The 18,205-nt window shown below is 41.7% G+C and overlaps 1 protein-coding gene across 13 annotated transcripts in view; it reads right to left on the minus strand.

Moving 5' to 3' along the window:
• PRP4K (pre-mRNA processing factor kinase PRP4K) overlaps nucleotides 1–17,594 on the minus strand; it is a 40,979-nt gene extending 23,385 nt beyond the window's left edge. For all 13 annotated transcript variants that reach the window (XR_014016934.1, XR_014016935.1, XR_014016936.1 and 10 more), the window contains exons 1-3: nucleotides 17,404–17,594; nucleotides 8,950–10,149; nucleotides 6,067–6,243 (exon numbers count right to left, since the gene is read on the minus strand). Coding sequence is in view for 1 of the 13 variants with exons in the window: in XM_081247194.1 (XP_081103320.1) it covers nucleotides 6,067–6,243; nucleotides 8,950–10,149; nucleotides 17,404–17,540 (1,514 nt within the window). In the remaining 12 variants the exon portion in view is untranslated. The remainder of the gene's footprint in view (nucleotides 1–6,066; nucleotides 6,244–8,949; nucleotides 10,150–17,403) is intronic.
• Nucleotides 17,595–18,205: the final 611 nt, after the last annotated feature.

The raw sequence follows: 18,205 nt of genomic DNA on the forward strand, positions 1-18,205 counted from the left end.
CATTAAACACAACAGCATTTGCATTATAGGGGTCCCAGAAGGAGGAGAGAGAGAGAAAGGACCCGAGAAAATATCTGAAGAGATTATAGTCAAAAACTTCCCTAACGTGGGAAAGGAAATAGCCACCCAAGTCCAGGAAGCACAGAGTCCCAGGCAGGATAAACCCAAGGAGAAACAAACATTATTGAAAGCAACACGGGAAAAACAACATACAAGGGAACTCCCATAAGGTTAACAGCTGATTTCTCAGCAGAAACTCTACAAGCCAGAAGGGAGTAGCACGATATATTCAAAGTGATGAAAGGGAAGAACCTACAACCAAGATTACTCTGTCCAGCAAAGATCTCATTCAGATTCGATGGAGAAAACAAAAGCTTTACAGACAAGCAAAAGCTAAGAGAATTCAGCACCACCAAACCAGCTCTACAACAAATGCTAAAGGAACTTCTCTAAGTGGGAAACACAAGAGAAGAAAAGGACCTACAAAAACAAACCCATAACAATTAAGAAAACGGTAATAGGAAGACAAATATCGATAATTACCTTAAACGTGAATGGATTAAATGCTCCCACCAAAAGACACAGGCTCACTGAATGGATACAAAAACAAGACCCATATATATATGCTGTCTGCAAGAGACCCACTTCAGACCTAGGGACACAAACAAACTGAAAGTGAGGGGATGGAAAAAGATACTCTATGCAAATGGAAATCAAACGAAAGCTGGAGTAGCAATACTCGTATCAGATAAAATAGACTTTAAAATAAAGAATGTTACAAGAGACAAGGAAGGACACTACATAATGGTCAAGGGATCACTCCGAGAAAACAATTATAAATATACATGCATCCAAGAAAGGAGCACCTCAATATATAAGGCAACTGTTAAGAGCTATAAAAGAGGAAGTTGACAGTAACAATAATAGTGGGGGAGTTTAACACCTCACTTACACCAATGGACACATCATTCAGACAGAAAATTAATAAGGAAACACAAACTTTAAATGACCCAATAGACCAGATAGATTTAATTGATATTTAAAGGACATTCCATCCCAAAATAGCAGATTACACTTTCTTCTCAAGTGCACACAGAACATTGTCCAGGATTGATCACAGCTTGGGTCACAAATCAAACCTCGGTAAATTTAAGAAAACTGAAATCACATCAAGCATCATTCCGACCACAATGCTATGAGACTAGAAATCAATTACAGGGAAAAAAACGTAAAAAACACAAACACACGGAGGGTAAACAATACGGTACTAAACGACCAAGAGATCACTGAAGAAATCAAAGAGGAAATCAAAAAATACCTGGAGACTAATTACAATGAAAACACGACAATCCAAAATCTATGGGATACAGCAAAAGCAGTTCTAAGAGGGAAGTTTACAGCAATACAAGCCTACCTCAAGAAACAAGAAAAATCTCAAACAAACAATCTAACCTTAAACAGAAAGGAACTAGAGCAAGAAGAACAAACAAAACCCAAAGTTAGCAGAGGGAAAGAAATCATAAAGATCAGAGCAGACATAAATGGAACAGAAACAAAGAAAACAATAGCAAAGATCAATAAAACTAAAAGCTGGTTCTTTGGGAAGATAAACAAAATTGATAAACCATTAGCCAGACTCATCAAGAAAAAGAGGAAGAGGACTCAAATCAATAAAATTAGAAATGAAAAAGGAGAAGTTACAACGGACACCACAGAAATACAAAGCATCCTAAGAGACTACTACAAGCAACTCTATGCCAATAAAATGGACAACCTGGAAGAAATGGGCAAATTCTTAGAAAGGTATAACCTTCTGAGACTGAACTAGGAAGAAATAGAAAATATGAACAGACCAATCACAAGTAATGAAATTGAAACTGTGATTAAAAATCTTCCAACAAACAGAAGTCCAGGACCAGATGGCTTCACAGGTGAATTCTATCAAACATTTAGAGAAGACCTAACACCCATCCTTCTCAAACTCTTCCAAAAAATTGCAGAGGAAGGAACACTCCCAAACTCATTCTATGAGGCTACCATCACCCTGATACCAAAACCAGACAAAGAAACTACAAAAAGAAAATTACAGACCAATATCACTGATGAATACAGATGCAAAAATCCTCAACAAAATACTAGCAAAGGGAATCCAACAACACATTAAAAGGATCATACACCATGATCAAGTGGGATTTATCCCAGGGATGAAAGAATTCTTCAATATACGCAAATCAATCAATGTGATACACCATACTAACAAACTGAAGGAGAAAAACCATATGATCATCTCAATAGATGCAGAAAAAGCTTTTGACAAAATTCAACATGCATTTATGATAAAAACTCTCCAGAAAGTGGGCATAGAGGGAACCAACCTCAATATAATAAAGGCCATATATGACAAACCCACAGCAAACATCATTCTCAATAGTGAAAAACTGAAAGCATTTCCCCTAAGACCAGTAACAAGACAAGGATGTCCACTCTCGCCACTGTTATTCAACATAGTTTTGGAAGTCCTAGCCACGGCAATCAGAGAAGAACAAGAAATAAAAGGAATACAAATTGGAAAAGAAGAAGTAAAATTGTCACTGTCTGCAGATGACATGATACTAAACATAGATAATCCTAAAGATGCCACCAGAAAACTACTAGAGCTAATCAATGAATTTGGTAAAGCTGCAGGATACAAAATTAATGCACTGAAATCTCTTGCATTCCTATACACTAACAACAAAATATCAGAAAGAGAAATTAAGGAAACAATTCCATTCACCATTGCAACAAAAAGAATAAAATACCTAGGAATAAACCTACCTAAGGAGATAAAAGACCTGTACTCAGAAAACTGTAAGACACTGATGAAAGAAATCAAAGATGACACAAACAGATGATGGAGAGATATACCATGTTCTTGGACTGGAAGAATCAATATTGTGAAAATTTCTACATTACCCAAAGCAATCTACAGATTCAATGCAATCCCTCTCAAATTACCAGTGGCACTTTTTACAGAACGAGAACAAAAAAATCTTAAAATCTATATGGAGACACAAAAGACCCCAAATAGCCAAAGCAGTCTTGAGGGGAAAAAAACAGAGGTGGAGGAATCAGACTACATTACAAAGCTACAGTAATCAAGACAATGTGGTACTGGCACAGAAACAGAAATATAGATCAATGGAACAGGATAGAAAGCCCAGAGATAAACTGACACACCTATGGTGAACTAATCAATGGCAAAGGAGGCAAGGATATACAATGGAGAAAAGACAGTCTCTTTAATAAGTGGTGCTGGGAAAACTGGACAGCTACATGTAAAAGAATGAATTTAGAACACTCCCTAACACCATACACAAAAATAAACTCAAAATGGATTAGAGATCTAAATGTAAGACCAGACACTATAAAACTCTTAGAGGAAAATATAAGCAAAACACTCTTTGACATAAATCACAGCAAGATCTTTTTTGATCCACCTCCTAGAGTAATGGGAATAAAACCAAAAATAAACAAATGGGACCTAATGAAACTTAAAAGCTTTTGCACAGCAAAGGAAACCATAAACAAAACGAAAAGACAACCCTCAGAATGGGAGAAAATATTTGCAAACTAATCAACAGACAAGGGGTTAATCTCCAAAATATATAAAAAGCTCATGCAGCTCAATATTGGAAAAACAAACAACCCAATCCAAAAATGGGCAGAAGACCTAAACAGACATTTCTCCAAAGACATACAGATGGCCAAGAAGCACATGAAAAGCTGCTCAACATCACTAATTATTAGAGAAATGCAAACCAAAACTACAATAAGATATCACCTCACACCAGTTAGAATGGGTGTCATCAGAAAATCTACAAACAATAAATGCTGGAGAGGGTGTGGAGAAAAGGGAACCCTCTTGCACTGTTGGTGGGACTGTAAATTAATACAGTCACTATGGAGAAGAGTATGGAGGTTCCTTAAAAAACTAAGAATAGAATTACTATATGACCCAGCAATCCCACTACTGGGCATATACCCAAGAAAACCATAATTCAAAAAGACACATGCACCCCCATGTTCATTGCAGCAGTACTTACAATAGCCAGGTCATGGAAGCAACCTAAATGTCCATTGACAGACGAATGGATAAAGAAGATGTGGTACATATATACAATGGAATATTACTCAGCCATAGAAAAGAACAAAATTGGGTCATTTGTAGAGACGTGGATGGATCTAGAGACTGTCATACAGAGTGAAGTAAGTCAGAAAGAGAAAAACAAATATCGTATATTAACACATATATGTGGAACCTAGAAAAATGGTACAGATGAACTGGTCTGCAGGGCAGAAATAGAGACACATACGTAGAGAACAAACGTATGGACACCAAGGGGGGAAAGCGGTGGGGGGCAGTGGTGGTGGAGTTTGGGAATGACATATAAGAACTTGCTGTATAAAAATAAAATTAAATTAAAAAAAAAAGATGAGAGAGGGGGAAGTCAGTGTAACAATTTATAAGGTCTAACTGGAAAAAAAGCAGAAAATAATGGGGAAGCAAACAAAAACATGAGAAAATTTCCCAGTACAGGCAGCCATAATCTTCCTGCTTTAAAGGGCCTACCTAGTGCCCAGCAAAATAAATGGAAAGAAGGAGCTGCTCATCAAGGCATTATTACAGTGAAATTTCGGAACACAGGACATTTCTTATAAAAAGAGAGAAAAAAGTAAGTCCTATAAAGAAACGCCCACTTATCAGAGGAGGACTTCTGAATAGCAATAAAGGAAGCTAGAAATCAGTGGAATAACAATTTAAAAATTCTTAAGAAAATGATCTCAAACTAAAATTCTATTCCTTGATAAATCAGCAATGGGAATAACAGGCATTTTTTAGAGACACAGGTCCCCAAAATTGTCCTTTCTGTTCACTTTCCTCAAAAAGCTATTGGAGATGCATTAGCAAATGAGGTAAAGCAAGAAACTGGATACAGGAAATGGAATCACAACGTCAGAGAAGAACAAGGGACTCTGGAAAAGGGAAGCAAATCCTACGCAAACTACCGTCAGCTTGGAGCCAGAAGGCTGGGAGCATGAGAGTCCTCTCTTCCCCTCTCCCACCAACTGCTTGCTCTGGAATGAACGGTGTGTATACACGATCACAATGATTACATTAACCTCGACCATGTCCATCTGCAAGAAATGTGATGAAACTGGGCAGAACAGAAACGTGTGAGGAACAGTATTAAAAAAACTAATGAAACCAATACATATGGCAATAACTTAAAAAAATTTAGACAAACACACTGTCAAGGCATTTCCACTTCTGAGAATCTAGTACACAAAAACATTCAAAGAGGGCTTCCCTGGTGGCGCAGTGGTTGAGAGTCCGCCTGCCGATGCAAGAGACATGGGTTCGTGCCCCAGTCCGGGAAGATCCCACATGCCGTGGAGCGGCTGGGCCCGTGAGCCATGGCCACTGAGCCTGCACGTCCGGAGCCTGTGCTCCACAACGGGAGAGGCAACAACAGTGAGAGGCCCACGTACCGCATAAAAAAAAAAAAAAAAAAAAAAAAATCAAAGATACATACATAAAGACTGGTTTCTACTGCTGTGAGTTAAAAGAGATCTTCACCCAAAGAGTCCTTCACGTCTACTGAGGACATCGTCTCCAAGTCGTGTTCTTAAGAGGACCAAATACAAGTTCATAGAAAAATAAATACAGAGCTGCAACTATGGAATGACAGGATACTTATTTATTACTCTGTGATCTAGCCTGCTAGTTAAAAGAAAAATCATAAGCCTAGCTCATTTAGTATTTCTCTCTCTTCAAAACAGAAGAAAAAAAATGTCCTACTTAAAAAAAAAAAGATTGTGTTTTTAATGAACACAGATTTATATAAATTTGAAGGAAAACTCTATTAAAGAAAAATCAGTGTGTGTGAAATATCACATGTTGGTAATAGGAAACTATATGGTGTCACAGCTACAGTTTTTCAGCGAAAACTTGTTTGTTAAGAAAACCTACCAACTGAGCTTCAAAAACAGTCAGAGTTTGATGGATCAAACGGGTATCATTACCTTCTCCGAGGAGACCGGCTTCTTCTTCTGGGAGATCGGCTCCGTCTGAGGGGGGAGCGGGACCTCCTCCTAACAGGAGATCTACTGGCTCTTCTTCGGGCTGGAGACCACCTACTGATTGGGCTGGCATCTTTTGACCTTTCACGCCTACTGAGGATGTCATCTCGAGGTCGTGTTCTTAAGGGGACCAAGTACAAGTTCAAAGAAGAATAAATCAAATCAGAATAAATGAATTTCTTCTACATGTAAAGAACACTTTAAGAAAGGGGACATTAATGTAAAGGTAGTAAACACAGATTAATAAGTTTTATAACAAAAATTCAGACGATCACAATGACATCTGGTGTTATGGTAGACACACAATAGAAGGTCTATTTCCTCTGGTCTCACAATTGGAAGAATTATTAAAGATTATTCATATTGTTAAAGCCACTGACTTTAATTTCAGATAAACAAATAAAACTTGCCCAAGTGAGTAACAATATTCCATTCCCTTGGTTTGAAGACTGTTTTCTTTCTAAATTTTTGACATTTTTGCAATTAAGAGCCTTATTTTTAATGTATCAATTAAGAATAAAACCCCCCTTAAAAATCCACATTAACCTCAGAAGAGGAAATACAGGTAAGAGTTTAGGGAAAAGGACAGTCCACCTAGTCATCGAAGTAAATATTGGTATAACTTATCTGGAAGGAAATGTGGCAGTTAACTTTCTAAAATGTAAATGTACATAATCTCAGACTGCAATTCCACTTCTATGAATCTATTCTAACAGAAACTTAACACAGAACCAATGGATGTCTTTGCAAACAATCATGAAAAACTGGAACCAACCTCAACTTTCATCAGTTTCAACAAGGGAATGGTTAAATATATTATGGTACATCTACGCTGTGAAATGCCATGTTGCTATTATTGATATATGAAGAATTAAAAACAATCCTTATGTATTGTCACAGAAGTGTTTCATGAAAAAAGAAAATCACTGTTAACATAAGTAGTATGAATCCTATTTTTAAGAAAAAACGCATACATACAATTGTATGTGCATAGTAAAGGGGCTAGAAAGAGACAGTCTTCTTTGGAGCGGCAGCAGAGGAGGGATGGAAAAAGTGAATTTACAGGCTTCCAGCACGAGTTAAATTTCTCTTTAATTAGCATGTATCTCTTCTGCAACTAAAAATAAAAATGTGTTTCAAATATTCAACTCTAGTCCTTGATAAACTCCTCCTCAGAATTTCCTTTTCAAACTGAAAGCAACAGAAAGATAACAGGACCTTAAGAACAACGTCAGATAACACCAGCAACACTGTCTCCACAGAGCTGCAGGCAGAGCCGTTTCATTACACTGCTTAGAAGTAAAGAGTCAACAGGATCTTTTAAGATACAGCACTTTGAAAACAGTCTTCTTGAAGCTTCTCAAAACGTAGGATGATTTATTTAAACTTCAAGGCCAGCTCAGATTTATACCCATACACAGAAAATATTAACATGCAACAGTAGATGGCTAGGAATTCAGAGTATCTTTGCATGGTATAAGCCAACATTCTTTTAAGGGAAACTTGGTTGGTAATTTCACATGTCTAATTACTGAATATAAAGACATTAAAAAATCAGTTTCTAAAGTTGCTTTTGGACTAATCTAAACAACAGCCTCCCCTCCCCGCCAAAAGCCCTTCTGTGCCTTTACTCATCAGTTCTATGACCCTAGGTAAGTTAGATAACCTCTCAATCTATTTTCTCATTTATAAATTAAGTATGACTTACTTCACTCTGTATTAAGTCAGAAAGAGAAAAACGAATACTGTATGCTAACAAATATATATGGAAACTAAAAAAGCGGTAGCGATGGACCTAGTGACAGGATAGGAATAAAGACGCAGGTGTGGAGAATGGACTTGTGGACACGGGGAGGGGGAAGGGTAAGCTGGGAAGAAGTGAGAGAGTGGCATGGACATATATCCGCTACCAAACGTAAAATAGCTAGTGGGAAGCAGCCGCATAGCACAGGGAGATCAGCTCAGTGCTTTGTGACCACCTAGAGGGGTGGGATAGGGAGGGTGGGAGGGAGGCTCAAGAGGGAGGGGATATGGGGATATATGTATACATATAGTTGATTCAATCTGTTGTACAGCAGAAACTAACACAACATTGTAAAGCAATTATACTCCAATAAAGGTGTGAAAAAAAAATGATGACAAAAAAAATTAAGTATGAGGATCACTCCACTTCATGAGAGACAATCATGAGAACTTATGAGAATAAAATTGATGGACCAAATGTATATGAAATATTTTCATTATTATTGATAAAAAATAAAATCACTTCTTACACTATTCTTCCTAAACTTAAGAGGTACTATTTTTTTTTTCAATGAGATTACAAGTATATGAATTAGTAACAGAAAAAAACTTCCACTTTTAATTTAATTATATTTTGGGGACCAAAAAAGACAACTGTAGTTCCAATCATATTGTCAGAATTCAAAATCATGTCAATTCAAAAGAAATGATAGATCACAATCCTTAAACTGATACCTCCATTTTTTAAAATATCAGCCCATACTGTTCAAAGAACAACCCCTACTCTGGAACTATACAATCTCCTTTCCCATAAGATGGGCATACGCAGACTTAGCCAAATTACTTGGATTTAAAGGAGTGATTCTGCACATCAGATACTAAATTAAGAACTTTAAAAATGTCAATAAAATTAAAAATCACCTAGAGTCAAGGTACTCACTGACAAAAGTGCAAACATTAATATAGTTAGTGGACAGGATTATACATAACACTATAAAACTCATTACCATCTCATTTTTATTGTCCACAAGTTCTAGTTTCTCCTCTGAAATCTGCTGCAATACAGCTTTGCAGTCAAGTTACCTTGGCGAAGAAAGGCGTCTCCGTTCAGGCTCCCTGCGTTTTCTTTCCAAGGATCGGCTCTTGGCTCTCCTACCAGGAGACAGAGTTCGAGAAGGTGACTTGCTTTGCTTAGACCTTCTATCATTTAAGAGTGGAGATCGACTTCTTCTTGACTTATCACGTTGTTTCGGAGACAAACTTCTTCTTTTGGGACTACGACCAGGTCTCCTACTGGGTGACCTATTTTCTTTCCCAGAGGAAGCATCTTTAGAGGGAGATTTAATTGGCTTCTTCTCTTTATCAGTTTCAGACCGTTTTGATTTTCTCTCTTTGGACCGTGACCTTCTGTCTTTGGATTTACCTCTCAAGTCAATTGGGGATCTAGATTTTTTGCCTCGATCACGACTTCTACTTTCATTTATAATTGGGGATTTTTTCCTATCTTTTGACTTACTTTTATCTTCAATTTTAACCTTGTCATCAGCAGGAGATCTGGCCTTCCCCATTTTCTCTTGAGAGCGCCTTCTAAGGGTAGGAGACTTTGACCTTCTTGCCTGATCTTGAGACTTACTTCTTTTAGAGGGACTTTTGGACTTTTTCCTCTCCTTTGACTTGCTCCTTGTTACCTTCTCTTTAACTATTTCAACACCTCCCTTACTTTTCTTTTTATCAGACCTATGTCTAGTCCGTTCTTTGGATCTGCTTTTACTTCGTTTTTTTGTACTATTTTTATTGTCCATAAGTTCAAGTTTCCCCTTCGTACTTGAAGATCGAGTACTAGACCTATTTCCATTTCGTGCCTTTTCATGAATCTCCCCCTCCTCTTCAGAGCCAGACTCATAACCTTGTAATATGAGCCCCATCCCAGACTGGACCTTTCCTTCCATTAACTCATTATCAAGTTCAGCTTTAATCAAGGCCCTCTGTTTCTCCAAGTCTTCCAGCAAAGCTAAATCATCAAGTTTAGTTCTTTTTGCTGGAGACATACCTTCTTTGTCAGAAGCATCAATAACCTCTTTTCTTTTGTGTTTCTTATGTTTATGCTTATGTTTATGTTTTTTATCCTTGTCTTCTTCTGAAGAATGTTTATGTTTCTTATGTTTACTTCTGTGTTTATGCTTCTTTTTTTTGTGACGACTGTGCTTATTTTGAGATTGGTCTTCTGATACTTCTCCATTTTCTTCATTTACACTCTTTTCAGAATTATCAGCATCTTCCATCCTATAAATGTATCAAACACATTTAAAGGTCACATCATTTATCAAGCATTCAGAATCATAACAAAATAATAGCAATGATAAAATACATCTCAATGTGATACATGAAGTTAGTCACTGAAATATTTTATTTCAAAGGTATATGGCAAGAACTGAGTTGAACAGTGATTTAACTTTAATTTGTTTCTAATGGTTGAACTCAAATACCAAAAGTATTACAGGAAATACATAATGGGAGAGGTTAACATAATTATATTTAATAGAATAAGGGAATCCAAACCAGGTGCAACAAATTGTTAATGCTGACTTTCTTAAACAGTCACTCAAGTAACTTGGTTTTTAAACCAGCATTTCCCACACAACTCAACACCAAAGGACCCCCCCATTTTCTTTTTCCATAAAACATTAGTAATGACATATATTGGGACACTCATCTCCTTCTCCACTTGGATTCAGAAATGAGTATGTATTTAAATCTCTAGAGCCAATACACAGCTACACCCAAAAGCAGCAGTTCCTTCGATGTGCACAGGCGGCTGATGGCTGATGCTGATATTGTAAACACATCCCAAGGGTTAAAAACTTCAAAGTTAGGCTTCCCTGGTGGCGCAGTGGTTGGGAGTCCGCCTGCCGATGCAGGGGACGCGGGTTCGTGCCCCGGTCTGGGAGGATCCCACATGCCGCGGAGCAGCTGGGCCCGTGAGCCATGGCCGCTGAGCCTGCGTGTCCGGAGCCTGTGCTCCGCAACGGGAGAGGCCGCAACAGTGAGAGGCCGCAACAGTGAGAGGCCCGCGTACCGCAAAAAAAAGAAAAAGAAAAAAAAAAAAGGATGAGTAACACTGTCCTAAAGAATGAGTAAGAAATTAACCACAAGGTTTAAGGGGTACTTTAGATATAGGAAAAAAGATCAATGTTACCAGGGCATCAAACTTGTGGAAGAGACTGGTCTAACAGAGGTTAAGATCTCAAGCGGACCAATTCCAGGAGATGAAAAGATATAGTATGGGATCCTGGAAACACACGGTTGAGACAGTCAGAGGCTCAGGAACTGCAAGGTTAAGCTACTGGATGGATGGTCTGTAATGATACTGCTGTTATGGTCCTCCAGCCAGGTCTCAGTCTTCAATACACTTGGGGGATGAGGGGCGGGGGGAACAGCCCAACACAGCAGAGGATGCTTGTGAAGTTACTAGCTCACAACAATGAGGGGGTGTGGAGAACATGGAGAACATACAACTACCACATGGCAAGAACTTTGAATTTGGGGCACCAGACTGCCATGTCCATTTCTGGCACTACGCACTGTGGGAAAGGAGAAAGTATTAAACAGGGCTGCAGAGGAAGCCGTGTCTTCAGCTGAGTCAGGTTTTAGTCTGGCCTGACTTCTCTCAAATGGGGTATAAGAAGACACAGGATAGAGGAAGTAGTGTTCTGGGATCATCAAATTTTCTCAGAGACTTGGAAAAGGAAAGTGTAATTTTTGTGTTTAAAAAGAAAAAACCAACATGGCTTTATCAAGGAGGGGGGAACATCACAGATTTAGGGTGAAGATACAAAGATATTTCAACTTTGGTCCTTGTATAGACTACAACCTCATACAGGTAACCACCTCCCTTCCCTAGAATCTCCCAGCCCACAGTCCAGAAGGTGAGCTATGTGTCGGTTTTTCTGAACCTTGAGTTACAGGGAGAAAAGCCTGAGAAAAACAGAACTAGGCTAATTCAAGATACAGAAGTAGCTACGGAGAACCTTTTTAAGGTCGGGAAGGGTTTTCAGGTATATAAAATCTAAGTGTCCAAAGTACAAAATTCTAGTCAATAAGCTAAAACTCAAACAATGTAGGGCAGCGGTCCCCAACGTTTTTTGGCACCAGGGACCGGTTTCATGGAAGACAGTTTTTCCACGGACGGGGGAGCGGGGGATGGTTCAGGCAGAAACACGAGAGATGGGGAGCGACGGGGGGCGACGGGGGGCGATGGGGAGTGGCAGATGAAGCTTCGCTCTCTCGCCCACCGCTCACCTCCTGCTGTGCGGCCCGGTTCCTAACAGGCCACGCACCGGCGCACCAGTAACGGTCCACGGCTGGGGAGTTGGGGACCCCTGATCTAGGGAATCCCCTGGTGGTCCAGTGGTTAGGACTCCATGATCTCACTGCCAAGGGCCTGGGTTCAATCCCTGCCTGGGGACCTAAAATCCCACAAGTTGCACAGTGCAGCAAAAAAGCAGACTCAAACCATCTGAAGACGCTCTTAAGTATCCTCAAGAAAAAGGATAGTTGGGTGGTAAAGTCTCCAGAGCCAGACTACCTGGGCTCAGTTCCTGGTCTCACTACTTACTACTTGTGTGGCCTTAGGTGAGTTTAAGCTTGATGGAGAAAAGAGCAGTACCCACCTCAGGGCACGCGGTAAGGACGGCACAGCGCTGGTTAACAGGCATCAAGGATAGCGAGGCCTAGCACAACCCTGGAGCCCCAAAAGTGAGTTGCTCTTATTGTTCAGACACTGGGTAAATGTGCTCCCCAGCGTGGACACTGTGCAGCTGCAGACAGGCACTAAGAATGTATTTTAAGGAATCCTGGCGGGAGCAAGGATCCTCGAGTCAAACGGCCTTGTTCCAATGCTGCCTCCAATGGGACACCTCCAGTGTGACCTTGGACAAGCCACTCCCCTGTGCCTCAGTTTCCTCCACTGTAAAAACGGGGGACATAACAGTACTGGCAAATCACAGGTTTGTCGCAGCAATGAGTTCATACATATAAAACTGTCACACAAAGTGCTCAAGAAGTACTGCCTCTGCCTGTGTCCCCAGGACAGATGACACTTCACATTCAAGGAGGTGGATGGGACTCGCCTAAGGGCAGGGGTATCTCAAGCTGGTGAGAAGGCTGGTATTACATTCAAAGTCAGAGCTCTTGCACTTGCTCAAAGATGTTTTTAAAATGTCAGGTCATGTCACCACTCTGAGTGAAAACTGACTACTGTTTCCTACCTTATTCAGAGCAGAAACCTAAACTCTGTATGAGTCCTGTGTACTATCAGCCCAACCGGCCCACCACCCTGAACCCCTCGCTCCCTCCCACCCTCGCTGCTCTCCTGCCACGGCAGGCGCTCTCCCGCCAAGAGGCCTGGCACGCGTCCCCAGACGCGTCCCCAGACACAGTGCTGCTGCCCCTCGCCCACCTCAGGCCTTTGCTCAAAGGACACTTGCTCAGCCAGGCCTCCGGGCCAGGTCCTTTTAACTGCTACCCACCCTAGCCCACACAGATGCGCTTTCTCTGCCTAACTGCCCTCTACTTAATAGAATTCTTGTTCGTCTCTCCCTATTGTAACACAAGCCCTAAGAGAGCAGGATCTGAATCTGTTTAGCTCGATGCTCTATCCCCGAGGCCCATAAGATGATCTAAGCTAGAGCAGGTACTCAGTAAGTATTTGCTGTGTCAAAGAAACGATCTACATAGAGTAACATATAGAAACGGTATCACTGACTACAGCTGGTTCACACTGTCTGCACCCGCGCTCGCAGCTCTTGATGGTGAACACTTTTCGCTCACTTACACCCCCAGTGCCCCATACAGTGCACACGCCTATTTCTTGACGGCAATACCCTCAAACGATTTAAATTTAATCACCTCCCCCAGAAAACTCTCCTCTTTTAACCCTTTTCCAATGCTTCCTATAATTTACAAGTCTTCCAAGGAGTTTCAAATCAAAATTCTTAAGAGTTTACCCACAGGGCTTCCCTGATGACGCAGTGGTTGAGAGTCCGCCTGCCGACGCAGGGGACACGGGTTCGTGTCCCGGTCCGGGAAGATCCCACATGCCGCGGAGCGGCTGGGCCCGTGAGCCTGCGCGTCCGGAGCCTGTGCTCCTCAACGGGAGAGGCCACAACAGTGAGAGGCCCGCGTACCGCAAAAAAAAAAAAAAAAAAAAAAAAGAGTTTACCCACAGAGGAAAGTAATTTCCTTCAAAAGAAAATCTAGCTCCTAAAGCTTCTGAGAATGAAGACTGACATCACGGTACCCAATGTTACTAGACAGTCATTCCCATGAGTGACCCCAGTTTTCCTTGTAACTTAATGAATGTAATTCAAGAAATAATGACTAGGCTCCTAATGAAATGCTACCAGTGCCTTAAGGCCAGCTAGGTTAACCTTAATAACTAACCCCCGAGTTCTCCTACACTGGGGGTTAGGCAGAGAGCAGACCTTCAGCCTCTTCTGTTGATCTCTCAAGGCAAATTCCAAAGAAAATAATGAGTGAAGTCTGACTAGGTAAATCAGGGAAACTTGAACTCAACGAGTAAGTGACACTCGTAACATATCACACATAATGCAGGAGCTTGTGCTAGGTCAGTTAATTTAGGTTCATTATCAACAACTTTCTTCTAAAGCTTTAGGAAAAGGTTTCTTGTAAAGAAACCTGATCACCTTCCTGGATGGTTCATATTAACAATAAATACACATATATAAATCCCATATCCATAAATTTATACTTTAACGCTTACATCTTGCAACCTAACGCTACACATTTAGCAGGTATATGTCTACACTAAACTGGTCTACAACAGGTTTGTCATAAACCAGTACTTACTGAGAGCTGAGTGACATCCTTCAAATCTCACTTGGAAACAAAGCTGAATTCAACGTGCAGACAGTATGGAAGTGTTAAACAGTATTCATTCATGTGTTTGGTTAAATACATTGTACAAGTTTCACCCTTCAAACAACCCAGGGTTTTGGGGCATCTGGCACAATGAAAATAGCCATGGAACAACTGTAAAATAAAGTGACCAGTTCCCAACCTCTAGTGTTATTTTAACTTCCTCTTTCACATATTTTTTTCAAAGAATATTCTTAATAACATCTTATTCGGGAAGCATTCAATTCATGCTTTGCAGTTGGGGGTAAGGGGGAGCAAAATGAATGCCACTGCATTTTATAAGGAAAATAATTAAGCCTGTTTCTCTGACTATGTAGATGTAAAAATAAAAATGGATTCAAAACAACAACTAGTCTTAAAAGGAACCTTCCCCTGCCCCCCACCTTTTCCAAGTGGGATATTAAGTTTCAAAGAGTTAGAACTGTCTTATCATGAAAACGGACCTTCTAGGACACTGGAAATAAATAAAAATGATTTCAAGTGTTAAAGGCTATTTTTAAAAGGAGCCACACTGTATAGCGAAGGACCAGACAGTACAAAAGTCAGGAGCAGGGCTCTAGAACTAGACTGCCTGGGTTTCAATCCTGCATCTGTCACTGAGTGTGACCTTGGGCAAGCTAACTTAATTTCTCCATATTTCCGTTTCCTCATCTGTAAAATGTGGGAAATAACAGTATCCACCTCCGTCGGGTTGTTAGAAGGACTGAATGAGGTGATATTTGTTCAGTACCTGGTCTTGGTAAGTGCAAGTAAGTCAATGCATATAAAAATTTAAACGCTTAAAACCACCGATAAAGGCTGAGCTAAAGAGACTGACAAATGTAAAAGCCACTAAAAGGCCTTCAGGGAGCTTAAAACTATTTTATACGTTTACCTTTTCTAAATGTTCCACTTGGAATAACCTCCACGTAACTGTGAACTCCTCAGTGTGTCCTCAAAAAAACTATTCAGACACTACATTCCAGCATTCACTGCGGGCAGCCAACAGGGTACCTGCTTTCTTAGCAAACTGTCATTTTCTACAGCAAAACATTTTCAAATAAATGAAAGTGGGACACATACAGACCACACATTCCATGCAAAACAAGTGTCGAGGAGGGGGGAGGTGGAATTAAAGACTATCTCAGGGTCATTCATACTGCAGGGGCCAAAATAAATATTATTATTAAATCCAGTGTTATTTGAATATGTAAATAAATATGGCTGAGCCACTCCTCAAAAGGAATCTGAACTGTCCCTGAAATCAAATAAATGGACATACTATAGAACTTTAAACAGATTACTAGAAAAATCAGCCGCGTTGCCTAAGGTTTGGACCATCTTGTCATGAAGACTGGAACTGGGCCTCACTGTGAACTCGAGGAGAAACAAAAAGAGGCAAAGTCTACCCACAACTTCGGAATCCATTTGTCCTCTTTTAAGTAAAATTGAAAAGATAATAAAGCAGCTTTCAGAGGCCTTTAATGAAAAACTTCATAAATATCTCTGTCTAGCTGAGTAAAACAAATGACTGAGCAGTCCAGAACTGGACGCACAGCAATGAAGCGATGGGCTGGCTGGTGGCAAAGATTTCTTCTCCTCTCTCTCAGTCCAAAGTTGCTGGGAGACTGTATCTACCTCTTTCCTAAGACGTCAGGAAACAAATCAGATAATGCGGATGCAAAAAAAAAAAAAAAAAAAAAAGGTCGCTATAGGAATACTGTTTTAAAATCCATTCTCTTCTAGATTCTTGAGTTTTCCTAACAAACACACGAAAAACAAGATACTGCTTTTAGTTAAGCAACGGTTACCCTTGCAGCATGTACAAGTCTGTTTTCGCTCGGCCGCATCGATCCTTATATTAGCTTAATTACAGACGTGAAGTGCTTGGGTTTGGAAGTAGCTAACAATTTCCACTTCTTCCACTCGTACTCCCAAATAAGCACTATAAACTCAGGTCAAAAATGCTAGGCCTCAAAACCGAGGACTTGATCTTACTTTGTCTCAAGTTTGCAAGTTGGCAAATTGCTGTAATAGGCCGGGGAGAGGGGAGGGGGGATATCGGGTGGATGCTGGAGTACAGAGTACAGGGTGGCAGAAGGAAGCACCCCGCCAGCCGCAAACCACAGCTCTGGGGTGGTCAAGGAGCACGGCCCCGGCACCCCTTCTTCCCCCTGCTTTCAGGTCCTAAGACTGACAAGGGCAGCAGAAGCACCGGGGGAACCGCCTGCGGAGGAAAGGTCTCAGGGCTCGCCCGCGCCGCCCTGCTGCTCGGGGGCCCGCACCGAGGCCGCCGGGAGCCCCGCTCGTCCCCGCGGACGGCAGGCGGGCAGGCGCGCCCCCGCTGGAGCCGCGCGCTCGGGACCTGTAGAGGCCGCTCGCGCCCACGCCTCCCGGGGCAAAGACGCGGCAGGCCCGGCCGCCCTCCACCCAGCAGCCGCGGCCTCCCGGCGAGCGGAGCGCGCAGGCCGCCCGCCCGCGCCCCACGACGCCTCGCGGGAGCCAAAGTTTGGCCGCGGCCCCAGGGCCCGAACTTTCCCGCCCGCTCGCCCGGGCAGCTCTCCGCCCGTTCCCCCTCGGCCGGCCCCGGGCGCCGGCCTTCCGCGCTCCTAGACTACTTACTCTGGCTGTTCCCGCAGCGACTGAGCCTCCGCGGCGGCCATCTTGAACTTCCTAACTCCTGGGCGGCGGTGGCGGTGGCTGCCCGGACGGTGGAAGCCACTGGAGAAGGAGGAAGAGGGAGCAGGGCCGTCGCGCATGTGCCGACAGCGTCGGGAACCGTGCACCTCAGGATTGATCGGAGAATCCGGATATAAAATGCATCCGGGGACAGGGCGCACGAGCGTCATGACGCACTTCCGCGACGGGGCGGGGCTGCGGCGGCGAGGGCTGGGGCTTTAAGGGCGCGCGTTGATTGGGTTAGAACCGACGTTACGTTCTAGGACCCCGGTGGAAAAAGGGGGTGTCTGCCTTGCAGGCGCGGTTCCGAGAACTGGTTTCATTGTGGGGCCCACAGTCGGGTTAAAATTCTCAAACTGGGGCAAACAAGATGACTTTGCTTTTAAATGCCTTTTTACTGTCTAGATAAGCCAGTGTGAAACGGCATTAAGGGAATGTTTGTAGAAAGGCAGGAGTACTGGAAACGTAGGGCTGTACCTAGAACATAGGGAACTATTTTAATTGATACATTTCTTTGAAACTTTTGAACTTTGTTTCAGCTTTTGCTACGTACAGGGGAAACGATTCAGGAATCCGTTACTCCTGTTTAGTTTCGCTGGTTCTGTAGTTGGTCCGAATAACTTTGTAACTTTGTTTTTCTACAATGAATCTACAGTAACGAGACTAAATGAAACATTATATGAGAAAACATTTACTGTCTCTTGAAGAGCTTTCAATACCATGGAAGTTTTTTCATTCTCTGTCT

The sequence above is a fragment of the Mesoplodon bidens genome (genome assembly GCF_964165515.1).
Source record: "Mesoplodon bidens genome assembly, chromosome: 10".
Classification (NCBI taxonomy): Eukaryota; Metazoa; Chordata; class Mammalia; order Artiodactyla; family Ziphiidae; genus Mesoplodon; species Mesoplodon bidens.